The 23,072-nt window shown below is 45.9% G+C and overlaps 1 protein-coding gene across 1 annotated transcript in view; it reads left to right on the top strand.

Annotated features, from left to right (window-relative positions):
- Positions 1–23,072, top strand: part of HYDIN (HYDIN axonemal central pair apparatus protein) — a 595,027-nt gene that overhangs the window by 410,572 nt on the left and 161,383 nt on the right. The window contains 2 exon segments of the mRNA XM_053719498.1: positions 10,287–10,398; positions 17,678–17,882. Of these exon segments, the coding sequence (XP_053575473.1) occupies positions 10,287–10,398; positions 17,678–17,882 (317 nt within the window).

Here is a 23,072-nt window from a genome sequence, read left to right as displayed (position 1 = left end):
CGTGGAGGTTACCTTTCAGGAAGGACCTTCTACTTCAGGGTCCCTTTCTTTATCCAAATCTGGTTTCTCTGAAGCTGACTGCTTGGAGATTGAACGTCTAAGTTTGACTAGACGTGACTTCTCTGAGAAAGTCATAGATACAATGCTTCAAGCTCGTAAACCGGTTACTTGCAGCATTTACCATAGGGTATGGTGTAAATACCTTCATTGGTTTGATTCAAAAGGTTTTTCTTGGAACAAAGTAAGGGTTCCTCGAATTTTGGCTTTTCTTCAGGAGGGGAGATGAGTTTGTCAGTCAGTACTTTGAAGGGTCAGATTTCTGCTCTGTCTATTCTTCTGCATAAACGTCTGGCAGTTCTACCAGATATTCAGTCTTTTGTTCAGGCCTTGGTCAGAATCAGGACTGTGTTTAAATCTGTTGCTCCTCCTTGGAGTCTTAACCTTGTTCTTAGAGTTTTGCAGCAGGCTCCGTTTGGGCCGATGCATTCTGTTAGTATTAAATTACTATCTTGGAAGGTTTTGTTTCTTCTTGCTATTTCTTCTGCTCGCTGAGTTTCCGAACTTTCGGCTCTGCAGTGTGATTCCCCTTACCTTATTTTTCATGCTGATAAGGCGGTCCTTTGTACTAAGCTGGGGTTTCTCCCTAAGATAGTGTCGGATCGCAATATTAATCTGGAAATTGTTGTACCTTCTTTTTGTCCTAGCCCTTCTTCCCAGAAGGAACGTTTTTTGCATAACTCGGATGTTGTGCGTGCTCTTAAATTTTACCTTCAAGCAACTAAAGATTTTCGGCAGACTTCTGCCATGTTTATTGTTTTCTCTAGTAAGCGTAGGGGTCAGAAGGCCACTTCTACCACTCTTTCTCTCTGGTTGAGAAGTGTTATCCGTTTAGCTTACGAGACAGTTGGACAGCAGCCTCCTGAGAGAATTACAGCTCATTCCACTAGAGCTGTTTAATCTTCATGGGCTTTCAAAAATGAAGCTTCTGTGGAGCAAATCTGTAAGGCGGCCACTTGGTCCTCTATTCGTACTTTTTCCAAATTCTACAAATTTGATACTTTTTCCTCAGATGAGGTTTCTTATGGGAAAAAGGCTTTTTAAGCAGTGGTGCCTTCAGTTTAGGTCCACCTGTCTCCCTATTCTTTCTATGTCATCTAGCTTGGGTATTGGTTGCCACTAGTAATTAGAATGTTCCGTGGACTCTCCATGCCATAGGAAAGAAAACAAAATGTATGCTTACCTGATAAATGTATTTATTTCCGGGCATGGAGAGTCTATGACCCGCCCTTATTCAAATTAAGACGGCAGTTTTTTTGTCTAGTCCTCAGGCACGTCTATACCCTTGTGTTATCTTCTTTTTCTGTTTCCCTTCGGCCGAATGACTGGGGGTTATGAGTAAGGGAAGTGATGCTTAGCAGCTCTACTGGGGTGCTCTTTGCCTCCTCCCGTTGGCCAGGAGTGAATATCCCACTAGTAATTAGAATGTTTTGTGGACTCTCCATGCCCGTAAATAAATACATTTATCAGGTAAGCATAATTTTTGTTTTTACAGTTGTGTTCAGCTTATTTAAACAGTACCTTATGTTTATGTTTACTGTGTACCTTTTAAGGGTTAATCAGTGATACATTGTGTCTTTTTCTACTCTTTGGGGTTAACTATTTGTGTGCTATGTGTTATTTGCTTCTGTTTATCTCTGATCCTTAAGCTGCTCCTTTTTTAATAGTAAATAATTAAACTTGTGCAGCTCAGGCCTCTGGTTCGTCAGATGATAATCTAGAAGGGAGATCATCTGTTACGTTAACCCCTTCTAGGATGTGTTTGCTTTATAAGGATTCTCAGGTGTGTGTCCCTGCTCAGCTTTGTATCTCATGTGCTGAGTATGTTGCTAATCCTACACAGTGTTTTCTGTGCTTCAGAGTATGCAAGGGTTTGTACCTTATCAAAATTGCTCCCAGGAGAATTAATCTGAACGTTGTCAAAAGCTTAAGGATTATATTCACTCTGCTATTAGTGAAGTTTTAACTTGTTTACCTCCAGCTCACGCTTGCAAGGATTTGAAGGTGGGCCTTCTTTGGCCTTTACTCTAGAGGTCTTCCCTTAGTAATGGCCAATCTTAAGTTACCCATTTATGATAAGACTAAGACTCTTAGTTTTTTTTTCTGAGGATAGTCTCTCTGAGTCTCAAGATCCTGCTGTTGTGGCAGAGGATGTGTCCTTTTATTTTAGGCTTGAGCATATGCCTGCCTTATTGCGGTTAGTTGTAATTGCTTTAGAGGTATAGGAAAGTCCTGCTACAGTCAAACAACCTGTTAAGAGGATTGATAAAAAAAAATTAAGGCAGCCTAAAGCAGCCTTCCACTTTTCTTGTGCCTGATTCAGAAATTATTACTAAGGAATGGCAGAAGTCAGGTATTCCTCTTGTTCCATTTTCCAAATTAAATCTATTTTTCCTCTCCCTTCTGTTAAAACAGAGATTTGGGAGACCCTTCCTAAGGTAGATGCAGCTATTTCTACTTTGGCCAGGTGTACTACTATTCCTTTGGAGAAAAGTTCCTCTTTTAAGGATTCTTCCGTTTGAAAACTTGTAGGTTTTCATAGATGATCCTTATAGCTTGCAGGTTTTATGTTTAGGCCTGCAGTTAGTGTAGACTGTGTCGCTGCTGCCACTGCTGTGTGGTGTGACAATCTCATAGAACTTCAGCTTTTATCTTGGAAGGTACTTTTTCTTCTAGCTATTTCTTCTGCTAGAAGAGTCTCTGAGCTTTCAGCTTTGTTTTGTGAACCTCCTTTTCTGATTTTTCATCAGAATAGGCTGTTCTTCGCACTAGCTATTCTTTTCTTCCTATCATCAATATGGAAATTGGGGTTCCTTCTTTTTGTCCAGCTCCTAAAAATTCTAAGGAGCATCTTCTTCACAACTTGGATGTTGTAAGAGCTCTTAAATATTATGTGGATGCCATAAAACATTTCAGACATTCTTCTTCTCTTTTTGTTAATTTTTCTGGGTTTCGCAAAAGGTCAGAAAGCTATGTCTGTTACTTTAGCAGCTTGGCTTAAAGCCTTCATTTTCAAGGCTTTTTTGGTTGCAGGGAAAACTCTCCCTGAGCTCATTACTGCTCAATCCACTAGAGTAGTGTCTATGTCTTGGACCTTTTTGTAATGAGGCTTCTATTGATCAGATTTTTAAGGCAGCTACTTTGTCTTTTTTGCACACTTTTTCTAATTTATATCACTTTGATGTCTATGCTTCTACTGGCAGGAACGTTCTGCGGGCCTTAGTGCCTGAATAGTAACGTTCTGCCTTCACCCCCCCCCCCCTATTCATGGTGGTCTTGTGAACCCCATGGCTTAGGTATTGATTCCTTATGGACTCTCACAATCTGATGAAAGAACACAAAATGTATGCTTACCTGATAAATTAATTTCTGTGAAATCCTGGAGTTGAACTGGGGTCTCTGGCTTGCTGAGCTGTTGCTTTAGAGGTATGCCACTTTGGCTGTTTATTTCCAGCTTTTCTTTTGGTTTCCTTGTGGGTGGGTTTTCTTTGGGAGTGAAAGAGATTTAAAGCTCTTGTGTGTTGGGGTGTCTTTAGCCTCCTCCTAGTGGTGAGGAGATGAATATTCCCACACATGATGGCTCGTGGACAATCGCCATCATGAAATAAATGAGGTTGACACACTAAACAATCACCCCTCTGTAATACACCTAAAACCCAAAGGACCCCCTAAGCTAACTCTGACCCCTCTCCACCTTTTACTAATAGACCCCACTGCATGATCTCCTACCACTATCTTCTATGATATAACCCTGTCTGTAAGACTTTCTCTAATCACTCTATCTAGAGGGCCCCTTGCTTCTTGTTGTATGGAGAGGATTGATTAGCAAGTCAGGTATTTGATCAAAAGACTGCAGTTAGGGTTAATAGTAATTGGAGGGGTCAGGTCACTGCCGATTAGGGTTTATTGGTGTGAGGCAGGTTCATGAGTATCCTTTATTGCTGTAAGGGTGAAGTCAGTTCTTTTTGAACATTCACGCTGCCTTTTTTTCAGGTGTGTATATTACATTATGTGTGGTTGATTGCAGTAGCTACAACAGTATGGCTCTAGACAGTCATGGCTGTCACTACGCATAAGCTGCTACATTGTTATGCAGCTTTACCTTAATCAGTTAGCGACTGTGTTGTCACTATGTTCTGCAATTATGTCTCTTTAGTGTGCAGCCTATTTTGTGATTTACTTTCTCCAACATTGGTGTGTCCGGTCCACGGCGTCATCCTTACTTGTGGGATATTCTCTTCCCCAACAGGAAATGGCAAAGAGTCCCAGCAAAGCTGGTCACATGATCCCTCCTAGGCTCCGCCCACCCCAGTCATTCTCTTTGCCGTTGCACAGGCAACATCTCCACGGAGATGGTTAAGAGTTTTTTGTAGTTTTATTCTTCTATCAAGTGTTTGTTATTTTAAAATAGTGCTGGTATGTACTATTTACTCTGAAACAGAAAAGGATGAAGATTTCTGTTTGTAAGAGGAAGATGATTTTTAGCAGACAGTAACTAAAATCGATTGCTGTTTCCACACAGGACTGTTGAGATGAAGTAACTTCAGTTGGGGGAAACAGTTAGCAGTCTTTTCTGCTTAAGGTATGACTAGCCATATTTCTAACAAGACCATGTAATGCTGGAAGGCTGTCATTTCCCCTCATGGGGACCGGTAAGCCATTTTCTTAGTTAAACATAAAAGAATAAAGGGCTTCAAAAAGGGCTTAAAAACTGGTACACATTTTTCTGGGCTAAAACAATTGCTTTACTAGGCATATTATGCAGATTCTAACTAATTATTGGTATTATAATCTTGGGGAACGTTTAGAAAAACGGCAGGCACTGTGTTGGACACCTTTTTCAGATGGGGGCCTTTCTAGTTATAGACAGAGCCTCATTCTGGGACTGTATAGGGGTTAAATGTAAAAACGGCTCCGGTTCCGTTAATTTAAGGGTTAAAGCTCTGAAATTTGGTGTGCAATACTTTTAATGCTTTAAGACACTGTGGTGAAATTTTGGTGAATTTTGAACAATTCCTTCATACTTTTTCACATATTCAGTAATAAAGTGTTTTCAGTTTGAAATTTAAAGTGACAGTAACGGTTTTATTTTAAAACGTTTTTTGTGCTTTGTTGACAAGTTTAAGCCTGTTTAACATGTCTGTACCATCAGATAAGCTATGTTCTATATGTATGAAAGCCAATGTGTCTCCCCATTTAAATTTATGTGATAATTGTGCCATAGTGTCCAAACAAAGTAAGGACAGTAATGCAACAGATAATGATATTGCCCAAGATGATTCCTCAAATGAGGGGAGTAAACATGATACTACATCATCCCCTACTGTGTCTACACCAGTTATGCCCACACAGGAGGCCCCTAGTACATCTAGTGCGCCAATACTTATTACCATGCAACAATTAACGGCTGTAATGGATAACTCCATAGCAAATCTTTTATCCAAAATGCCTACTTATCAGAGAAAGCGCGATTGCTCTGTTTTAAACACTGAAGAGCAAGAGGACGCTGATGATAACTGTTCTGACATACCCTCACACCAATCTCAAGGGGCCATGAGGGAGGTTTTGTCTGATGGAGAAATTTCAGATTCAGGAAAAATTTCTCATCAAGCTGAACCTGATGTTGTGACATTTAAATTTAAATTAGAACATCTCCGCGCACTGCTTAAGGAGGTGTTAACTACTCTGGATGATTGTGACAATTTGGTCATTCCAGAGAAATTATGTAAGATGGACAAGTTCCTAGAGGTTCCGGTGCCCCCCGACGCTTTTCCTATACCCAAGCGGGTGGCGGACATAGTAAATAAAGAGTGGGAAAGGCCCGGCATACCTTTTGTTCCCCCCCCTATATTTAAGAAATTATTTCCTATAGTCGACCCCAGAAAGGACTTATGGCAGACAGTCCCCAAGGTCGAGGGGGCGGTTTCTACTCTAAACAAACGCACTACTATTCCTATCGAAGATAGTTGTGCTTTCAAAGATCCTATGGATAAGAAATTAGAGGGTTTGCTTAAAAAGATTTTTGTACAGCAAGGTTACCTTCTACAACCAATTTCATGCATTGTTCCTGTCACTACGGCAGCGTGTTTCTGGTTCGAGGAACTAGAAAAATCGCTCAGTAAAGAATCTTCGTATGAGGAGGTTATGGACAGAGTTCAAGCACTTAAATTGGCTAACTCTTTTGTTTTAGATGCCGCTTTGCAATTAGCTAGATTAGCGGCGAAAAATTCAGGGTTTGCTATCGTGGCGCGTAGAGCGCTTTGGCTAAAGTCTTGGTCAGCGGATGTGTCTTCCAAGACAAAATTGCTTAACATTCCTTTCAAGGGTAAAACATTATTTGGACCTGATTTGAAAGAGATTATTTTAGACATCACTGGGGGAAAGGGCCACGCCCTCCCACAGGATAGGTCTTTTAAGGCTAAAAATAAGCCTAATTTTCGTCCCTTTCGCAGAAACGGACCAGTCTCTAATTCTGTATCCTCTAAGCAAGAGGGTAATACTTCACAACCCAAACCAGCCTGGAAACCAATGCAAGGCTGGAACAAGGGTAAGCAGGCCAAGAAGCCTACCACTGCTACCAAAACAGCATGAAGGGATAGCCCCCGATCCGGGACCGGATCTAGTGGGGGGCAGACTTTCTCTCTTTGCTCAGGCTTGGGCAAGAGATGTTCAGGATCCTTGGGCGCTAGAAATAGTTTCTCAAGGTTATCTCCTGGAATTCAAGGAACTACCCCCAAGGGGAAGGTTCCACAGGTCTCAATTATCTTCAAACCAAATAAAGAGACAGGCATTCTTACATTGTGTAGAAGACCTGTTAAAGATGGGAGTGATACATCCAGTTCCAATAAGAGAACAAGGAATGGGTTTTTATTCCAATCTGTTCATAGTTCCCAAAAAAGAGGGAACATTCAGACCAATTTTGGATCTAAAGATCCTAAACAAATTTCTCAGGGTACCATCGTTCAAAATGGAAACTATTCGAACGATCCTACCTACTATCCAGGAAAATCAATTTATGACTACCGTGGATTTAAAGGATGCGTACCTACATATTCCTATCCACAAGGAACATCATCAGTTCCTAAGGTTCGCTTTTCTGGACAAGCATTACCAGTTTGTGGCACTTCCATTCGGATTATCCACTGCTCCAAGGATTTTCACAAAGGTACTAGGGTCCCTTCTAGCGGTTCTAAGACCAAGGGGCATTGCAGTAGTACCTTACTTGGACGACGTCCTGATTCAAGCGTCGTCCATGTCAAAAGCAAAGGCTCATACGGACATCGTCCTAGCCTTTCTCAGATCTCACGGATGGAAAGTGAACAAAGAAAAAAGTTCTCTGTCCCCGTCAACAAGAGTTCCCTTCTTGGGAACAATAATAGATTCCTTAGAAATGAGGATTTTTCTGACAGAGGTCAGAAAATCAAAACTTCTAAGCTCTTGTCAAGTACTTCATTCTGTTCCTCGTCCTTCCATAGCGCAGTGCATGGAAGTAATAGGATTGATGGTTGCAACAATGGACATAGTTCCTTTTGCACAAATTCATCTAAGACCATTACAACTGTGCATGCTCAGACAGTGGAATGGGGATTATACAGACTTGTCTCCGACGATTCAAGTAGATCAAAAGACCAGAGATTCACTCCGTTGGTGGCTGACCCTGGACAATCTGTCACAGGGAATGAGCTTCCGCAGACCGCAGTCATTGTCACGACCGACGCCAGCCTAGTGGGCTGGGGCGCGGTCTGGGAATCCCTGAAAGCTCAGGGTCTATGGTCTCGGGAAGAGTCTTTTCTCCCGATAAACATTCTGGAACTGAGAGCGATATTCAATGCTCTCAGAGCTTGGCCTCAACTAGCAAAGGCCAAATTCATAAGGTTTCAGTCAGACAACATGACGACCGTTGCATATATCAATCATCAGGGGGGAACAAGGACTTCCCTGGCGATGAAAGAAGTGACCAAGATAATTCAATGGGCGGAGGATCACTCCTGCCACTTGTCTGCGATCCACATCCCAGGAGTGGAAAATTGGGAAGCGGATTTTCTGAGTCGTCAGACATTCCATCCGGGGGAGTGGGAACTCCATCCGGAAATCTTTGCCCAAATAACTCAATTATGGGGCATTCCAGACATGGATCTGATGGCGTCTCGTCAAAACTTCAAGGTTCCTTGCTACAGGTCCAGATCCAGGGATCCCAAGGCGACCCTAGTAGATGCACTAGTAGCACCTTGGACCTTCAACCTAGCTTATGTATTCCCACCGTTTCCTCTCATCCCCAGGCTGGTAGCCAGGATCAATCAGGAGAGGGCCTCGGTGATCTTGATAGCTCCTGCGTGGCCACGCAGGACTTGGTATGCAGACCTGGTGAATATGTCATCGGCTCCACCATGGAAGCTACCTTTGAGACAGGACCTTCTTGTTCAGGGTCCATTCGAACATCCGAATCTGGTTTCCCTCCAACTGACGGCTTGGAGATTGAACGCTTGATTTTATCAAAGCGTGGGTTTTCAGATTCTGTAATAGATACTCTGATTCAGGCTAGAAAGCCTGTAACTAGAAAAATTTACCATAAAATATGGAAAAAATATATCTGTTGGTGTGAATCTAAAGGATTCCCATGGAACAAGATAAAAATTCCTAAGATTCTATCCTTTCTACAAGAAGGTTTGGAGAAAGGATTATCTGCAAGTTCTCTGAAGGGACAGATCTCTGCTTTATCTGTTTTACTTCACAAAAGACTGGCAGCTGTGCCAGATGTTCAAGCATTTGTTCAGGCTCTGGTTAGGATCAAGCCTGTTTACAGACCTTTGACTCCTCCCTGGAGTCTAAATCTAGTTCTTTCAGTTCTTCAAGAGGTTCCGTTTGAACCCTTACATTCCGTAGATATTAAGTTATTATCTTGGAAAGTTTTGTTTTTGGTTGCAATTTCTTCTGCTAGAAGAGTTTCAGAGTTATCTGCTCTGCAGTGTTCTCCGCCCTATCTGGTGTTCCATGCAGATAAGGTGGTTTTGCGTACTAAGCCTGGTTTTCTTCCGAAAGTTGTTTCCAACAAAAATATTAACCAGGAGATAGTTGTACCTTCTTTGTGTCCGAATCCAGTTTCAAAGAAGGAACGTTTGTTACACAATTTGGACGTAGTCCGTGCTCTAAAATTCTATTTAGAGGCTACTAAAGATTTCAGACAAACATCTTCCTTGTTTGTTGTTTATTCTGGTAAAAGGAGAGGTCAAAAAGCGACTTCTACCTCTCTTTCCTTTTGGCTTGAAAGCATTATCCGATTGGCTTATGAGACTGCCGGACGGCAGCCTCCTGAAAGAATCACAGCTCACTCCACTAGGGCAGTGGCTTCCACATGGGCCTTCAAGAACGAGGCTTCTGTTGACCAGATATGTAAGGCAGCGACTTGGTCTTCACTGCACACTTTTGCCAAATTTTACAAATTTGATACTTTTGCTTCTTCGGAGGCTATTTTTGGGAGAAAGGTTTTGCAAGCCGTGGTGCCTTCCATTTAGGTGACCTGATTTGCTCCTTCCCTTCATCCGTGTCCTAAAGCTTTGGTATTGGTTCCCACAAGTAAGGATGACGCTGTGAACCGGACACACCAATGTTGGAGAAAACAGAATTTATGCTTACCTGATAAATTACTTTCTCCAACGGTGTGTCCGGTCCACGGCCCGCCCTGGTTTTTTAATCAGGTCTGATGAATTATTTTCTCTAACTACAGTCACCACGGTATCATATGGTTTCTCCTATATATATTTCCTCCTGTCCGTCGGTCGAATGACTGGGGTGGGCGGAGCCTAGGAGGGATCATGTGACCAGCTTTGCTGGGACTCTTTGCCATTTCCTGTTGGGGAAGAGAATATCCCACAAGTAAGGATGACGCCGTGGACCGGACACACCGTTGGAGAAAGTAATTTATCAGGTAAGCATAAATTCTGTTTCCTAGTGTTTTAGTTTCTGAAATAGCCTCTAACTTTACTAATACTGATAGAATTGCCTTATTTTGTCTTGCCTGTAGCTGGTTTAGTTTCTTTGCTACTGCCTATCCCAACTGCTTTATAAACTACATTGTACTGTGATTCTGAATGCATTGTCCCAAGATGTATTACAAATGTTGCCTTGCCTTCCTATTTCTGTGAGTCAGGCTGGTTCCTGGTAGTATATAATAATATATTTCTTGGAGGTTCAGGGCATTCATTTTATTCTTTTTTTTCTCTTTCCTGCAGACCTGGTGGAAAAAGAGCTAGATCTCGAGAGGATTCAGGATCCAGTAAATCATTTGGGAAAGGCAAAAGGTCTGACCCCCAACAGAGGGAAATGAGTGTTGTCGGTGGACAGGTACTTTATGTGACAATTTAAAATCTCAAATAAATGTACAGCCTATAGGATGTGCTGGAGCAAGGAATAGAGTTAGGAGAACAGAAAAATCAGTGACTAAATTGTGTTAGGGAGCAGGCAGTGACTGAGCTACATTAGGGAGCAGGCAGTGACTGAGCTATGTTAGGGAGCAGGCAGTGACTGAGCTACATTAGGGAGCAGGCAGTGACTGAGCTATGTTAGGGAGCAGGTAGTGACTGAGCCATGTTAGGGAGCAGGCAGTGACTGAGCTGTGTTAGGGAGCAGGCAGTGACTGAGCTACATTATGGAGCAGGCAGTGACTGAGCTACGTTAGGGAGCAGGCAATGACTGAACTATGTTAGGGAGCAGGCAGTGACTGAGTTGTGTTAGGGAGCAGGCAGTGACTGAGCTATGTTAGGGAGCAGGCAGTGACTGAGCTATGTTAGAGAGCAGGCAGTGACTGAGCTATGTTAGGGAGCAGGCAGTGACTGAGCTGTGTTAGGGAGCAGGCAGTGACTGAGCTATGTTAGGGATCAGGCAGTGACTGAGCTATGTTAGGGAGCAGGCAGTGACTGAGCTATGTTAGAGAGCAGACAGCGACTGAGCTACATTAGGGAGCAGGCAGTCACTGAGCTATGTTAGGGAGCAGGCAGTGACTTAGCTGTGTTAGGGAGCAGGCAGTGACTGAGCTGTGTTAGGGAGCAGGCAGTGACTGAGCTGTGTTAGGTAGCAGGCAGTGACTGAGCTGTGTTAGGGAGCAGGCAGTGACTGAGCTGTGTTAGGGAGCAGGCAGTGACTAAGCTACATTAGGGAGCAGGCAGTGACTGAGCTACATTAGGGAGTAGGCAGTGACTGAGCTATGTTAGGGAGCAGGCAGTGACTGAGCTATGTTAGGGAGCAGGCAGTGACTTAGCTATGTTAGGGAGCAGGCAGTGACTGAGCTACATTAGGGAGCAGGCAGTGACTGAGCTATGTTAGGGAGCAGGCAGTGACTGAGCTATGTTAGGGAGCAGGCAGTGACTGAGCTACGTTAGGGAGCAGGCAGTGACTGAGCTACGTTAGGGAGCAGGCAGTGACTGAGCTACGTTAGGGAGCAGGCAAAGACTGAGCTATGTTAGGGAGCAGGCAGTGACTGAGCTGTGTTAGGGAGCAGGCAGTGACTGAGCTATGTTAGGGAGCAGGCAGTGACTGAGCTATGTTAGAGAGCAGGCAGTGACTGAGCTATGTTAGGGAGCAGGCAGTGACTGAGCTGTGTTAGGGAGCAGGCAGTGACTGAGCTGTGTTATGGAGCAGGTGGTGACTGAGCTATGTTAGGGAGCAGGCAGTGACTGAGCTGTGTTAGGGAGCAGGCAGTGACTGAGCTACTTTAGGGAGCAGGCAGTGACTGAGCTACGTTAGGGAGCAGGCAGTGACTGAGCTGTGTTAGGGAGCAGGCAGTGACTGAGCTATGTTAGGGAGCAGGCAGTGACTGAGCTATGTTAGGGAGCAGGCAGTGACTGAGCTATGTTAGAGAGCAGGCAGTGACTGAGCTATGTTAGGGAGCAGGCAGTGACTGAGCTGTGTTAGGGAGCAGGCAGTGACTGAGCTGTGTTATGGAGCAGGCGGTGACTGAGCTATGTTAGAGAGCAGGCAGTGACTGAGCTGTGTTAGGGAGCAGGCAGTGACTGAGCTATGTTAGGGAGCAGGCAGTGACTGAGCTACGTTAGGGAGCAGGCAGTGACTGAGCTGTGGTAGGGAGCAGGCAGTGACTGAGCTACGTTAGGGAGCAGGCAGTGACTGAGCTACGTTAGGGAGCAGGCAGTGACTGAGCTATGTTAGGGAGCAGGCAGTGACTGAGCTATGTTAGGGAGCAGGCAGTGACTGAGCTATGTTAGGGAGCAGGCAGTGGCTGAGCTACGTTAGGGAGCAGGCAGTGACTGAGCTGTGTTAGGGAGCAGGCAGTGACTGAGCTACGTTAGGGAGCAGGCAGTGACTGAGCTATGTTAGGGAGCAGGCAGTGACTGAGCTGTGTTAGGGAGCAGTTAGTGACTGAGCTGTGTTAGGGAGCAGGCAGTGACTGAGCTGTGTTAGGGAGCAGGCAGTGACTGAGCTGTGTTAGGCAGCAGGCAGTGACTGAGCTATGTTAGGGAGCAGGCAGTGACTGAGCTACGTTAGGGAGCAGGCAGTGACTGAGTTACGTTAGGGTGCAGGCGGTGACTGAACTATGTTAGGGAGCAGGCAGTGACTGAGCTGTGTTAGGGAGCAGGCAGTGACTGAGCTGTGTTAGGGAGCAGGCAGTGACTGAGCTGTGTTAGGGAGCAGGCAGTGACTGAGCTGTGTTAGGGAGCAGGCAGTGACTGAGCTATGTTAGGGAGCAGGCAGTGACTGAGCTGTGTTAGGGAGCAGGCAGTGACTGAGCTGTGTTAGGGAGCAGGCAGTGACTGAGCTGTGTTAGGGAGCAGGCAGTGACTGAGCTGTGTTAGGGAGCAGGCAGTGACTGAGCTGTGTTAGGGAGCAGGCAGTGACTAAGCTACATTAGGGAGCAGGCAGTGACTGAGCTATGTTAGGGAGCAGGCAGTGACTAAGCTACATTAGGGAGCAGGCAGCGACTGAGCTACGTTAAGGAGCAGGCAGTGACTGAGCTACGTTAGGGAGCAGGCAGTGACTGAGCTGTGTTAGGGAGCAGGCAGTGACTGAGCTACGTTAGGGAGCAGGCAGTGACTGAGCAACGTTAGGGAGCAGGCAGTGACTGAGCTGCATTAGGGAGCAGACGGTGACTGAGCTATGTTAGGGAGCAGGCAGTGACTGAGCTATGTTAGGGAGCAGGCAGTGACTGAGCTATGTTAGGGAGCAGGCAGTGACTGAGCTATGTTAGGGAGCAGGCAGTGACTGAGCTACGTTAGGGAGGAGGCAGTGACTGAGCTACGTTAGGGAGGAGGCAGTGACTGAGCTACGTTAGGGAGCAGGCGGTGACTGAGCTGTGTTAGGGAGCAGGCGGTGACTGAGCTGTGTTAGGGAGCAGGCGGTGACTGAGCTGTGTTAGGGAGCAGGCAGTGACTGAGTTACGTTAGGGAGCAGGCGGTGACTGAATTACGTTAGGGAGGAGGCAGTGACTGAGCTATGTTAGGGAGCAGGCAGTGACTGAGCTATGTTAGGGAGCAGGCAGTGACTGAGTTACGTTAGGGAGCAGGCGATGACTGAGTTACGTTAGGGAGCAGGCGATTACTGAGTTACGTTAGGGAGGAGGCAGTGACTGAGCTGTGTTAGGGAGCAGGCAGTGACTGAACTATGTTAGGGAGCAGGCGGTGACTGAGCTATGTTAGGGAGCAGCCTAGCAGGCGGTGACTGAGTTACGTTAGGGAGCAGGCGGTGACTGAGCTATGTTAGGGAGCAGGCGGTGACTGAGTTACGTTAGGGAGCAGGCGGTGACTGAGCTATGTTAGGGCGCAGGCGGTGACTGAGCTGTGTTAGGGAGAAGGCAGTGACTGAGCTGTGTTAGGGAGCAGGCGGTGACTGAGTTACGTTAGGGAGCAGGCGGTGACTGAGCTATGTTAGGGAGCAGGCAGTGACTGAGCTGTGTTAAGGAGCAGCCAAAGTTAGGGCTAAGTGAACGGAGCAGACTGTGGCAGAGGATGATAGGTGTATGTACGTAGTAGGCCAACCTAGAACATTGTGTTTTTCTTTTAATATTTATCTTATTTTTAGGGAGCAGGCAAAGACTGAGCTATGTTAGGGAGCAGGCAGTGACTGAGCTGTGTTAGGGAGCAGGCAGTGACTGAGCTATGTTAGGGAGCAGGCAGTGACTGAGCTATGTTAGAGAGCAGGCAGTGACTGAGCTATGTTAGGGAGCAGGCAGTGACTGAGCTGTGTTAGGGAGCAGGCAGTGACTGAGCTGTGTTATGGAGCAGGTGGTGACTGAGCTATGTTAGGGAGCAGGCAGTGACTGAGCTGTGTTAGGGAGCAGGCAGTGACTGAGCTATGTTAGGGAGCAGGCAGTGACTGAGCTACGTTAGGGAGCAGGCAGTGACTGAGCTGTGTTAGGGAGCAGGCAGTGACTGAGCTACGTTAGGGAGCAGGCAGTGACTGAGCTATGTTAGGGAGCAGGCAGTGACTGAGCTATGTTAGAGAGCAGGCAGTGACTGAGCTATGTTAGGGAGCAGGCAGTGACTGAGCTGTGTTAGGGAGCAGGCAGTGACTGAGCTGTGTTATGGAGCAGGCGGTGACTGAGCTATGTTAGAGAGCAGGCAGTGACTGAGCTGTGTTAGGGAGCAGGCAGTGACTGAGCTATGTTAGGGAGCAGGCAGTGACTGAGCTACGTTAGGGAGCAGGCAGTGACTGAGCTGTGGTAGGGAGCAGGCAGTGACTGAGCTACGTTAGGGAGCAGGCAGTGACTGAGCTACGTTAGGGAGCAGGCAGTGACTGAGCTATGTTAGGGAGCAGGCAGTGACTGAGCTATGTTAGGGAGCAGGCAGTGACTGAGCTATGTTAGGGAGCAGGCAGTGACTGAGCTACGTTAGGGAGCAGGCAGTGACTGAGCTGTGTTAGGGAGCAGGCAGTGACTGAGCTACGTTAGGGAGCAGGCAGTGACTGAGCTATGTTAGGGAGCAGGCAGTGACTGAGCTGTGTTAGGGAGCAGTTAGTGACTGAGCTGTGTTAGGGAGCAGTTAGTGACTGAGCTGTGTTAGGGAGCAGGCAGTGACTGAGCTGTGTTAGGGAGCAGGCAGTGACTGAGCTGTGTTAGGGAACAGGCAGTAACTGAGCTGTGTTAGGGAACAGGCAGTTACTGTGCTACATTAGGCAGCAGGCAGTGACTGAGCTATGTTAGGGAGCAGGCAGTGACTGAGCTACGTTAGGGAGCAGGCAGTGACTGAGTTACGTTAGGGTGCAGGCGGTGACTGAACTATGTTAGGGAGCAGGCAGTGACTGAGCTGTGTTAGGGAGCAGGCAGTGACTGAGCTGTGTTAGGGAGCAGGCAGTGACTGAGCTGTGTTAGGGAGCAGGCAGTGACTGAGCTGTGTTAGGGAGCAGGCAGTGACTGAGCTGTGTTAGGGAGCAGGCAGTGACTGAGCTGTGTTAGGGAGCAGGCAGTGACTGAGCTGTGTTAGGGAGCAGGCAGTGACTGAGCTGTGTTAGGGAGCAGGCAGTGACTGAGCTGTGTTAGGGAGCAGGCAGTGACTGAGCTGTGTTAGGGAGCAGGCAGTGACTGAGCTGTGTTAGGGAGCAGGCAGTGACTGAGCTGTGTTAGGGAGCAGGCAGTGACTAAGCTACATTAGGGAGCAGGCAGTGACTGAGCTATGTTAGGGAGCAGGCAGTGACTAAGCTACATTAGGGAGCAGGCAGCGACTGAGCTACGTTAGAGAGCAGGCAGTGACTGAGCTACGTTAGGGAGCAGGCAGTGACTGAGCTGTGTTAGGGAGCAGGCAGTGACTGAGCTACGTTAGGGAGCAGGCAGTGACTGAGCAACGTTAGGGAGCAGGCAGTGACTGAGCTGCATTAGGGAGCAGACGGTGACTGAGCTATGTTAGGGAGCAGGCAGTGACTGAGCTATGTTAGGGAGCAGGCAGTGACTGAGCTATGTTAGGGAGCAGGCAGTGACTGAGCTATGTTAGGGAGCAGGCAGTTACTGAGCTACGTTAGGGAGGAGGCAGTGACTGAGCTACGTTAGGGAGGAGGCAGTGACTGAGCTACGTTAGGGAGCAGGCGGTGACTGAGCTGTGTTAGGGAGCAGGCGGTGACTGAGCTGTGTTAGGGAGCAGGCGGTGACTGAGCTGTGTTAGGGAGCAGGCAGTGACTGAGTTACGTTAGGGAGCAGGCGGTGACTGAATTACGTTTGGGAGGAGGCAGTGACTGAGCTATGTTAGGGAGCAGGCAGTGACTGAGCTATGTTAGGGAGCAGGCAGTGACTGAGCTATGTTAGGGAGCAGGCAGTGACTGAGTTACGTTAGGGAGCAGGCGATGACTGAGTTACGTTAGGGAGCAGGCGATTACTGAGTTACGTTAGGGAGGAGGCAGTGACTGAGCTGTGTTAGGGAGCAGGCAGTGACTGAACTATGTTAGGGAGCAGGCAGTGACTGAGCTGTGTTAGGTAGCAGGCAGTGACTGAGCTATGTTAGGGAGCAGGCAGTGACTGAGTTACGTTAGGGAGCAGGCGATGACTGAGTTACTTTAGGGAGCAGGCGATTACTGAGTTACGTTAGGGAGGAGGCAGTGACTGAGCTGTGTTAGGGAGCAGGCAGTGACTGAACTATGTTAGGGAGCAGGCGGTGACTGAGCTATGTTAGGGAGCAGGCGGTGACTGAGTTACGTTAGGGAGCAGGCGGTGACTGAGCTATGTTAGGGAGCAGGCGGTGACTGAGTTACGTTAGGGAGCAGGCGGTGACTGAGCTATGTTAGGGCGCAGGCGGTGACTGAGCTGTGTTAGGGAGAAGGCAGTGACTGAGCTGTGTTAGGGAGCAGGCGGTGACTGAGTTACGTTAGGGAGCAGGCGGTGACTGAGCTATGTTAGGGCGCAGGCGGTGACTGAGCTGCGTTAGGGAGAAGGCAGTGAGTGAGCTGTGTTAGGGAGCAGGCAGTGACTGAGCTGTGTTAGGGAGCAGGCAGTGACTGAGCTGTGTTAAGGAGCAGCCAAAGTTAGGGCTAAGTGAACGGAGCAGACTGTGGCAGAGGATGATAGGTGTATGTACGTAGTAGGCCAACCTAGAACATTGTGTTTTTCTTTTAATATTTATCTTATTTTTAAAAAAAGTTTAACAATTAAAATCAAGAAACAAGTTGGTTTGCATGGTAAAAAAGCGTGTATTTTTCTTTTAGATAACAATCAGTGTTCAAGGTTGTGTAGGGCAGGCAGGGTGAAATTAAAAGTATAGACAACTGATTTGCAGAATTCTAAAAAGGGACAGATAACAAAGCTGCATCCCAGTAGCAGATGTGGGTAAGCACAGTAATGTGTACATAGAACAAGCATGGCAGGACACTGATCAGGGCAATAGTCTGACACATGAAGAACAAAGTGGTGGGTCTTGGACGTAATCTGGCATAGAATTGTGTCAGGTATAGACCTCAGACATGGCACTTTGAGGTAGGGAACAGAAAGACTTAAACTGACTGGTGTAGAGAGTAAGCAGGGGCAGTGCTAGGTATATCACAAAGAGCACAGATCTTGTTGGACATAGCAAGGTGAGTCAGAACATAAATGATAATGTAGAATTCAGTATAGACAGAAATGAAAGAGTTGAGCAATCTGTAGAAGAACACATGGACTGCTCCTGGGTAACATGTCAACATACTTTACAACATTCAGGCTCGTTTCTCGCTGGGCATGTTCACCATGTCTCCTGGGTTTGGGGTTATCCCACCTGGAGGACATCAGGTCATTAATGTGGAGTGTTTTGCGGATCAGATGGGAAAAAGTGAAGAGATCCTGGCCATTGACATTTCTGACAGAAACCCTGAAGACCATCCCAATGGAATATCTTACCAGCTTGTGACAGAAGTCTGCACTCCAGGTTGGTCTTATTCCTAACGCCAAATCCTGCACCACTTGTAGTTTGCTTGCAACAAGGTCTGTATAGTGTTTTTTCTATTAAAGACATATTCTTGGTCACTGCTCAGTAGATATTGCCCATAATGCCATGTAACTATACTAAAGATGACAATCCCTTTTCTTCTGTTAAGTGTGATCAGTCCACGGGTCATCATTACTTCTGGGATATTACTCCTCCCCAACAGGAAGTGCAAGAGGATTCACCCAGCAGAGCTGCATATAGCTCCTCCCCTCTACGTCACTCCCAGTCATTCTCTTGCACCCAACGACTAGATAGGATGTGTGAGAGGACTATGGTGATTATACTTAGTTTTATATCTTCAATCAAAAGTTTGTTATTTTAAAATAGCACCGGAGTGTGTTATTATCTCTCTGGCAGAGTTTGAAGAAGAATCTACCAGAGTTTTTGTTATGATTTTAGCCGGAGTAGTTAAGATCATATTGCTGTTTCTCGGCCATCTGAGGAGAGGTAAACTTCAGATCAGGGGACAGCGGGCAGATGAATCTGCATAGAGGTATGTAGCAGTTTTTATTTTCTGACAATGGAATTGATGAGAAAATCCTGCCATACCGATATAATGTCATGTATGTATACTTTACACTTCAGTATTCTGGGGAATGGTACTTCACTAGAATTACACTGTAAGAAATACATAAAGCTGTTTAATAACTAGAGATTATGTTTAACGTTTTTTGCTGGAATGTAAAATCGTTTTCATTTACTGAGGTACTGAGTGAATAAATGTTTGGGCACTATTTTTCCACTTGGCAGTTGCTTAATCTGTTTTCTGACAGTTTCTGTTCTCCCTCACTGCTGTGTGTGAGGGGGAGGGGCCGTTTTTTGGCGCTTTTTCTACACATCAAATATTTCAGTCAGCAACTCATTGTATTCCCTGCATGATCCGGTTCATCTCTACAGAGCTCAGGGGTCTTCAAAACTTATTTTGAGGGAGGTAATTTCTCTCAGCAGAGCTGTGAGAATTATAGTTTGACTGAGATAAAAAACGTTTATTCTGTAATTTGTTTCCTGCTTTCAGAATTTGTTATCTTTGCTAATGGGATTAAACCTTTGCTAAAGTTGTGTTATTTACAAGGATTGAGGCTATAACTGTTTCAATTTATTAATTTTCAACTGTCATAGATCTTCTGTGCTTCTTAAAGGCACAGTACGTTTTAATATTATTCTAATTGAATTGTATTTCCAAGTTACAAGTTTATTTGCTAGTGTGTTAAACATGTCTGATTCAGAGGATGATACCTGTGTCATTTGTTGCAATGCCAAAGTGGAGCCCAATAGAAATTTATGTACTAACTGTATTGATGCTACTTTAAATAAAAGTCAATCTGTACAAATTGAACAAATTTCACCAAACAACGAGGGGAGAGTTATGCCGACTAACTCGCCTCACGTGTCAGTACCTACATCTCCCGCTCAGAGGGAGGTGCGTGATATTGTAGCGCCGAGTACATCTGGGCGGCCATTACAAATCACATTACAGGATATGGCTACTGTTATGACTGAGGTTTTGGCTAAATTACCAGAGCTAAGAGGTAAGCGTGATCACTCTGGGGTGAGAACAGAGTGCGCTGATAATATTAGGGCCATGTCAGACACTGCGTCACAGGTGGCAGAACATGAGGACGGAGAGCTTCATTCTGTGGGTGACGGTTCTGATCCAAACAGACTGGATTCAGATATTTCAAATTTTAAATTTAAACTGGAAAACCTCCGTGTATTACTAGGGGAGGTGTTAGCGGCTCTGAATGATTGTAACACAGTTGCAATACCAGAGAAAATGTGTAGGTTGGATAAATATTTTGCGGTACCGACGAGTACTGAGGTTTTTCCTATACCTAAGAGACTTACTGAAATTGTTACTAAGGAGTGGGATAGACCCGGTGTGCCGTTCTCACCCCCTCCGATATTTAGAAAAATGTTTCCAATAGACGCCACCACAAGGGACTTATGGCAAACGGTCCCTAAGGTGGAGGGAGCAGTTTCTACCTTAGCTAAGCGTACCACTATCCCGGTGGAGGATAGCTGTGCTTTTTCAGATCCAATGGATAAAAAATTAGAGGGTTACCTTAAGAAAATGTTTGTTCAACAAGGTTTTATATTGCAACCCCTTGCATGCATTGCGCCGATCACGGCTGCAGCGGCATTCTGGATTGAGTCTCTGGAAGAGAACATTGGTTCAGCTACTCTGGACGACATTACGGACAGGCTTAGAGTCCTTAAACTAGCTAATTCATTAATTTCGGAGGCCGTAGTACATCTTACTAAACTTACGGCGAAGAATTCAGGATTCGCCATTCAGGCACGCAGGGCGCTGTGGCTAAAATCCTGGTCAGCTGATGTTACTTCTAAGTCTAAATTGCTTAATATACCTTTCAAAGGGCAGACCTTATTCGGGCCCGGGTTGAAAGAGATTATCGCTGACATTACAGGAGGTAAAGGCCATGCCCTGCCTCAGGACAAAGCCAAGACTAGACAGTCTAATTTTCGTTCCTTTCGTAATTTCAAAGCAGGAGCAGCATCAACTTCCTCTGCACCAAAACAGGAAGGAGCTGTTGCTCGCTACAGACAAGGCTGGAAACCTAACCAGTCCTGGAACAAGGGCAAGCAGACTAGGAAACCTGCTGCTGCCCCTAAAACAGCATGAATTGAGGGCCCCCGATCCGGGATCGGATCTAGTGGGGGGCAGACTTTCTCTCTTCGCCCAGGCTTGGGCAAGAGATGTTCAGGATCCCTGGGCGCTAGAGATATTATCTCAGGGATACCTTCTGGACTTCAAATACTCTCCTCCAAGAGAGAGATTTCATCTGTCAAGATTGTCAACAATCCAGACAAAGAAAGAGGCGTTTCTACGCTGCGTACAAGAGCTCTTGTTAATGGGAGTAATCCATCCAGTTCCACGATCGGAACAGGGACAGGGGTTTTACTCAAATCTGTTTGTGGTTCCCAAAAAAGAGGGAACTTTCAGACCAATCCTGGACTTAAAGATCCTAAACAAATTCCTAAGAGTTCCATCGTTCAAGATGGAGACTATTCGGACAATTTTACCTATGATCCAAGAGGGTCAGTACATGACCACTGTAGATTTAAAAGATGCTTACCTTCACATACCGATTCACAAAGATCATTATCGGTACCTAAGGTTTGCCTTCCTAGACAGGCATTACCAGTTTGTGGCTCTTCCATTCGGATTGGCTACAGCTCCAAGAATCTTCACAAAGGTTCTGGGTGCTCTTCTGGCGGTACTAAGACCGCGGGGAATCTTGGTAGCTCCATACCTAGACGACATTCTGATACAAGCTTCAAGCTTTCAAACTGCCAAGTCTCATACAGAGTTAGTGCTGGCATTTCTAAGGTCACATGGATGGAAGGTGAACGAAAAGAAAAGTTCACTCGTTCCACTCACAAGAGTTCCCTTCCTGGGGACTCTTATAGATTCTGTAGAAATGAAGATTTACCTGACAGAGGACAGGCTAACAAGACTTCAAAGTGCTTGCTGCACCCTTCATTCCATTCAACACCCGTCAGTGGCTCAATGCATGGAGGTAATCGGCTTAATGGTAGCGGCAATGGACATAGTACCCTTTGCACGCTTACACCTCAGACCACTGCAACTGTGCATGCTAAGTCAGTGGAATGGGGATTACTCAGACTTATCCCCTTCTCTGAATCTGGATCAAGAGACCAGAAATTCTCTTCTATGGTGGCTTTCTCGGCCACATCTGTCCAGGGGGATGCCTTTCAGCAGACCAGACTGGACAATTGTAACAACAGACGCCAGCCTTCTAGGTTGGGGTGCCGTCTGGAATTCTCTGAAGGCTCAGGGACAATGGAGTCAGGAGGAGAGTCTCCTGCCAATAAACATTCTGGAATTGAGAGCAGTTCTCAATGCCCTCCTGGCTTGGCCCCAGTTGACAACTCGGGGGTTCATCAGGTTTCAGTCGGACAACATCACGACTGTAGCTTACATCAACCATCAGGGAGAGACAAGAAGCTCCCTAGCTATGATGGAAGTATCAAAGATAATTCGCTGGGCAGAGTCTCACTCTTGCCACCTGTCGGATTTCTTAAGTCGTCAGACTTTTCATCCGGGGGAGTGGGAACTTCATCCGGAGGTCTTTGCCCAAATACTTCGACGTTGGGGCAAACCAGAGATAGATCTCATGGCGTCTCGGCAGAACGCCAAGCTTCCTCGTTACGGGTCCAGATCCAGGGATCCAGGAGCAGTCCTGATAGATGCTCTGACAGCACCTTGGGACTTCAGGATGGCTTACGTGTTTCCACCCTTCCCGTTACTTCCTCGATTGATTGCCAGAATCAAACAAGAGAGAACATCAGTGATTCTAATAGCACCTGCGTGGCCACGCAGGACTTGGTATGCAGACCTGGTGGACTTGTCATCCTGTCCACCTTGGTCTCTACCTCTGAAACAGGACCTTCTGATACAGGGTCCCTTCAAACATCAAAATCTAACTTCTCTGAAGCTGACTGCTTGGAAATTGAACGCTTGATTTTATCAAGACGTGGGTTTTCTGAGTCAGTTATTGATACCTTAATACAGGCTAGGAAACCTGTTACCAGAAAGATTTACCATAAGATATGGCGTAAATACCTATATTGGTGTGAATCCAAAGGTTACTCTTGGAGTAAGGTTAGGATTCCTAGGATATTGTCTTTTCTACAAGAAGGTTTAGAAAAGGGTTTATCTGCTAGTTCATTAAAGGGACAGATCTCAGCTCTGTCCATTCTGTTACACAAACGTCTGTCAGAAGTTCCTGACGTCCAGGCTTTTTGTCAGGCTTTGGCCAGGATTAAGCCTGTGTTTAAAACTGTTGCTCCACCATGGAGTTTAAACCTTGTTCTTAATGTTTTACAGGGCGTTCCGTTTGAACCCCTTCATTCCATTGATATAAAGTTGTTATCTTGGAAAGTTCTATTTTTAATGGCTATTTCCTCGGCTCGAAGAGTCTCTGAATTATCAGCCTTACATTGTGATTCTCCTTATTTGATTTTTCATTCGGATAAGGTAGTCCTGCGTACTAAACCTGGGTTCTTACCTAAGGTAGTTACTAACAGGAATATCAATCAAGAGATTGTTGTTCCTTCTTTATGCCCAAATCCTTCTTCAAAGAAGGA

Source organism: Bombina bombina, chromosome 1 (assembly GCF_027579735.1).
Source record: "Bombina bombina isolate aBomBom1 chromosome 1, aBomBom1.pri, whole genome shotgun sequence".
NCBI lineage: Eukaryota > Metazoa > Chordata > Amphibia > Anura > Bombinatoridae > Bombina > Bombina bombina.
This window is presented reverse-complemented; position numbering and strand designations above follow the sequence as displayed.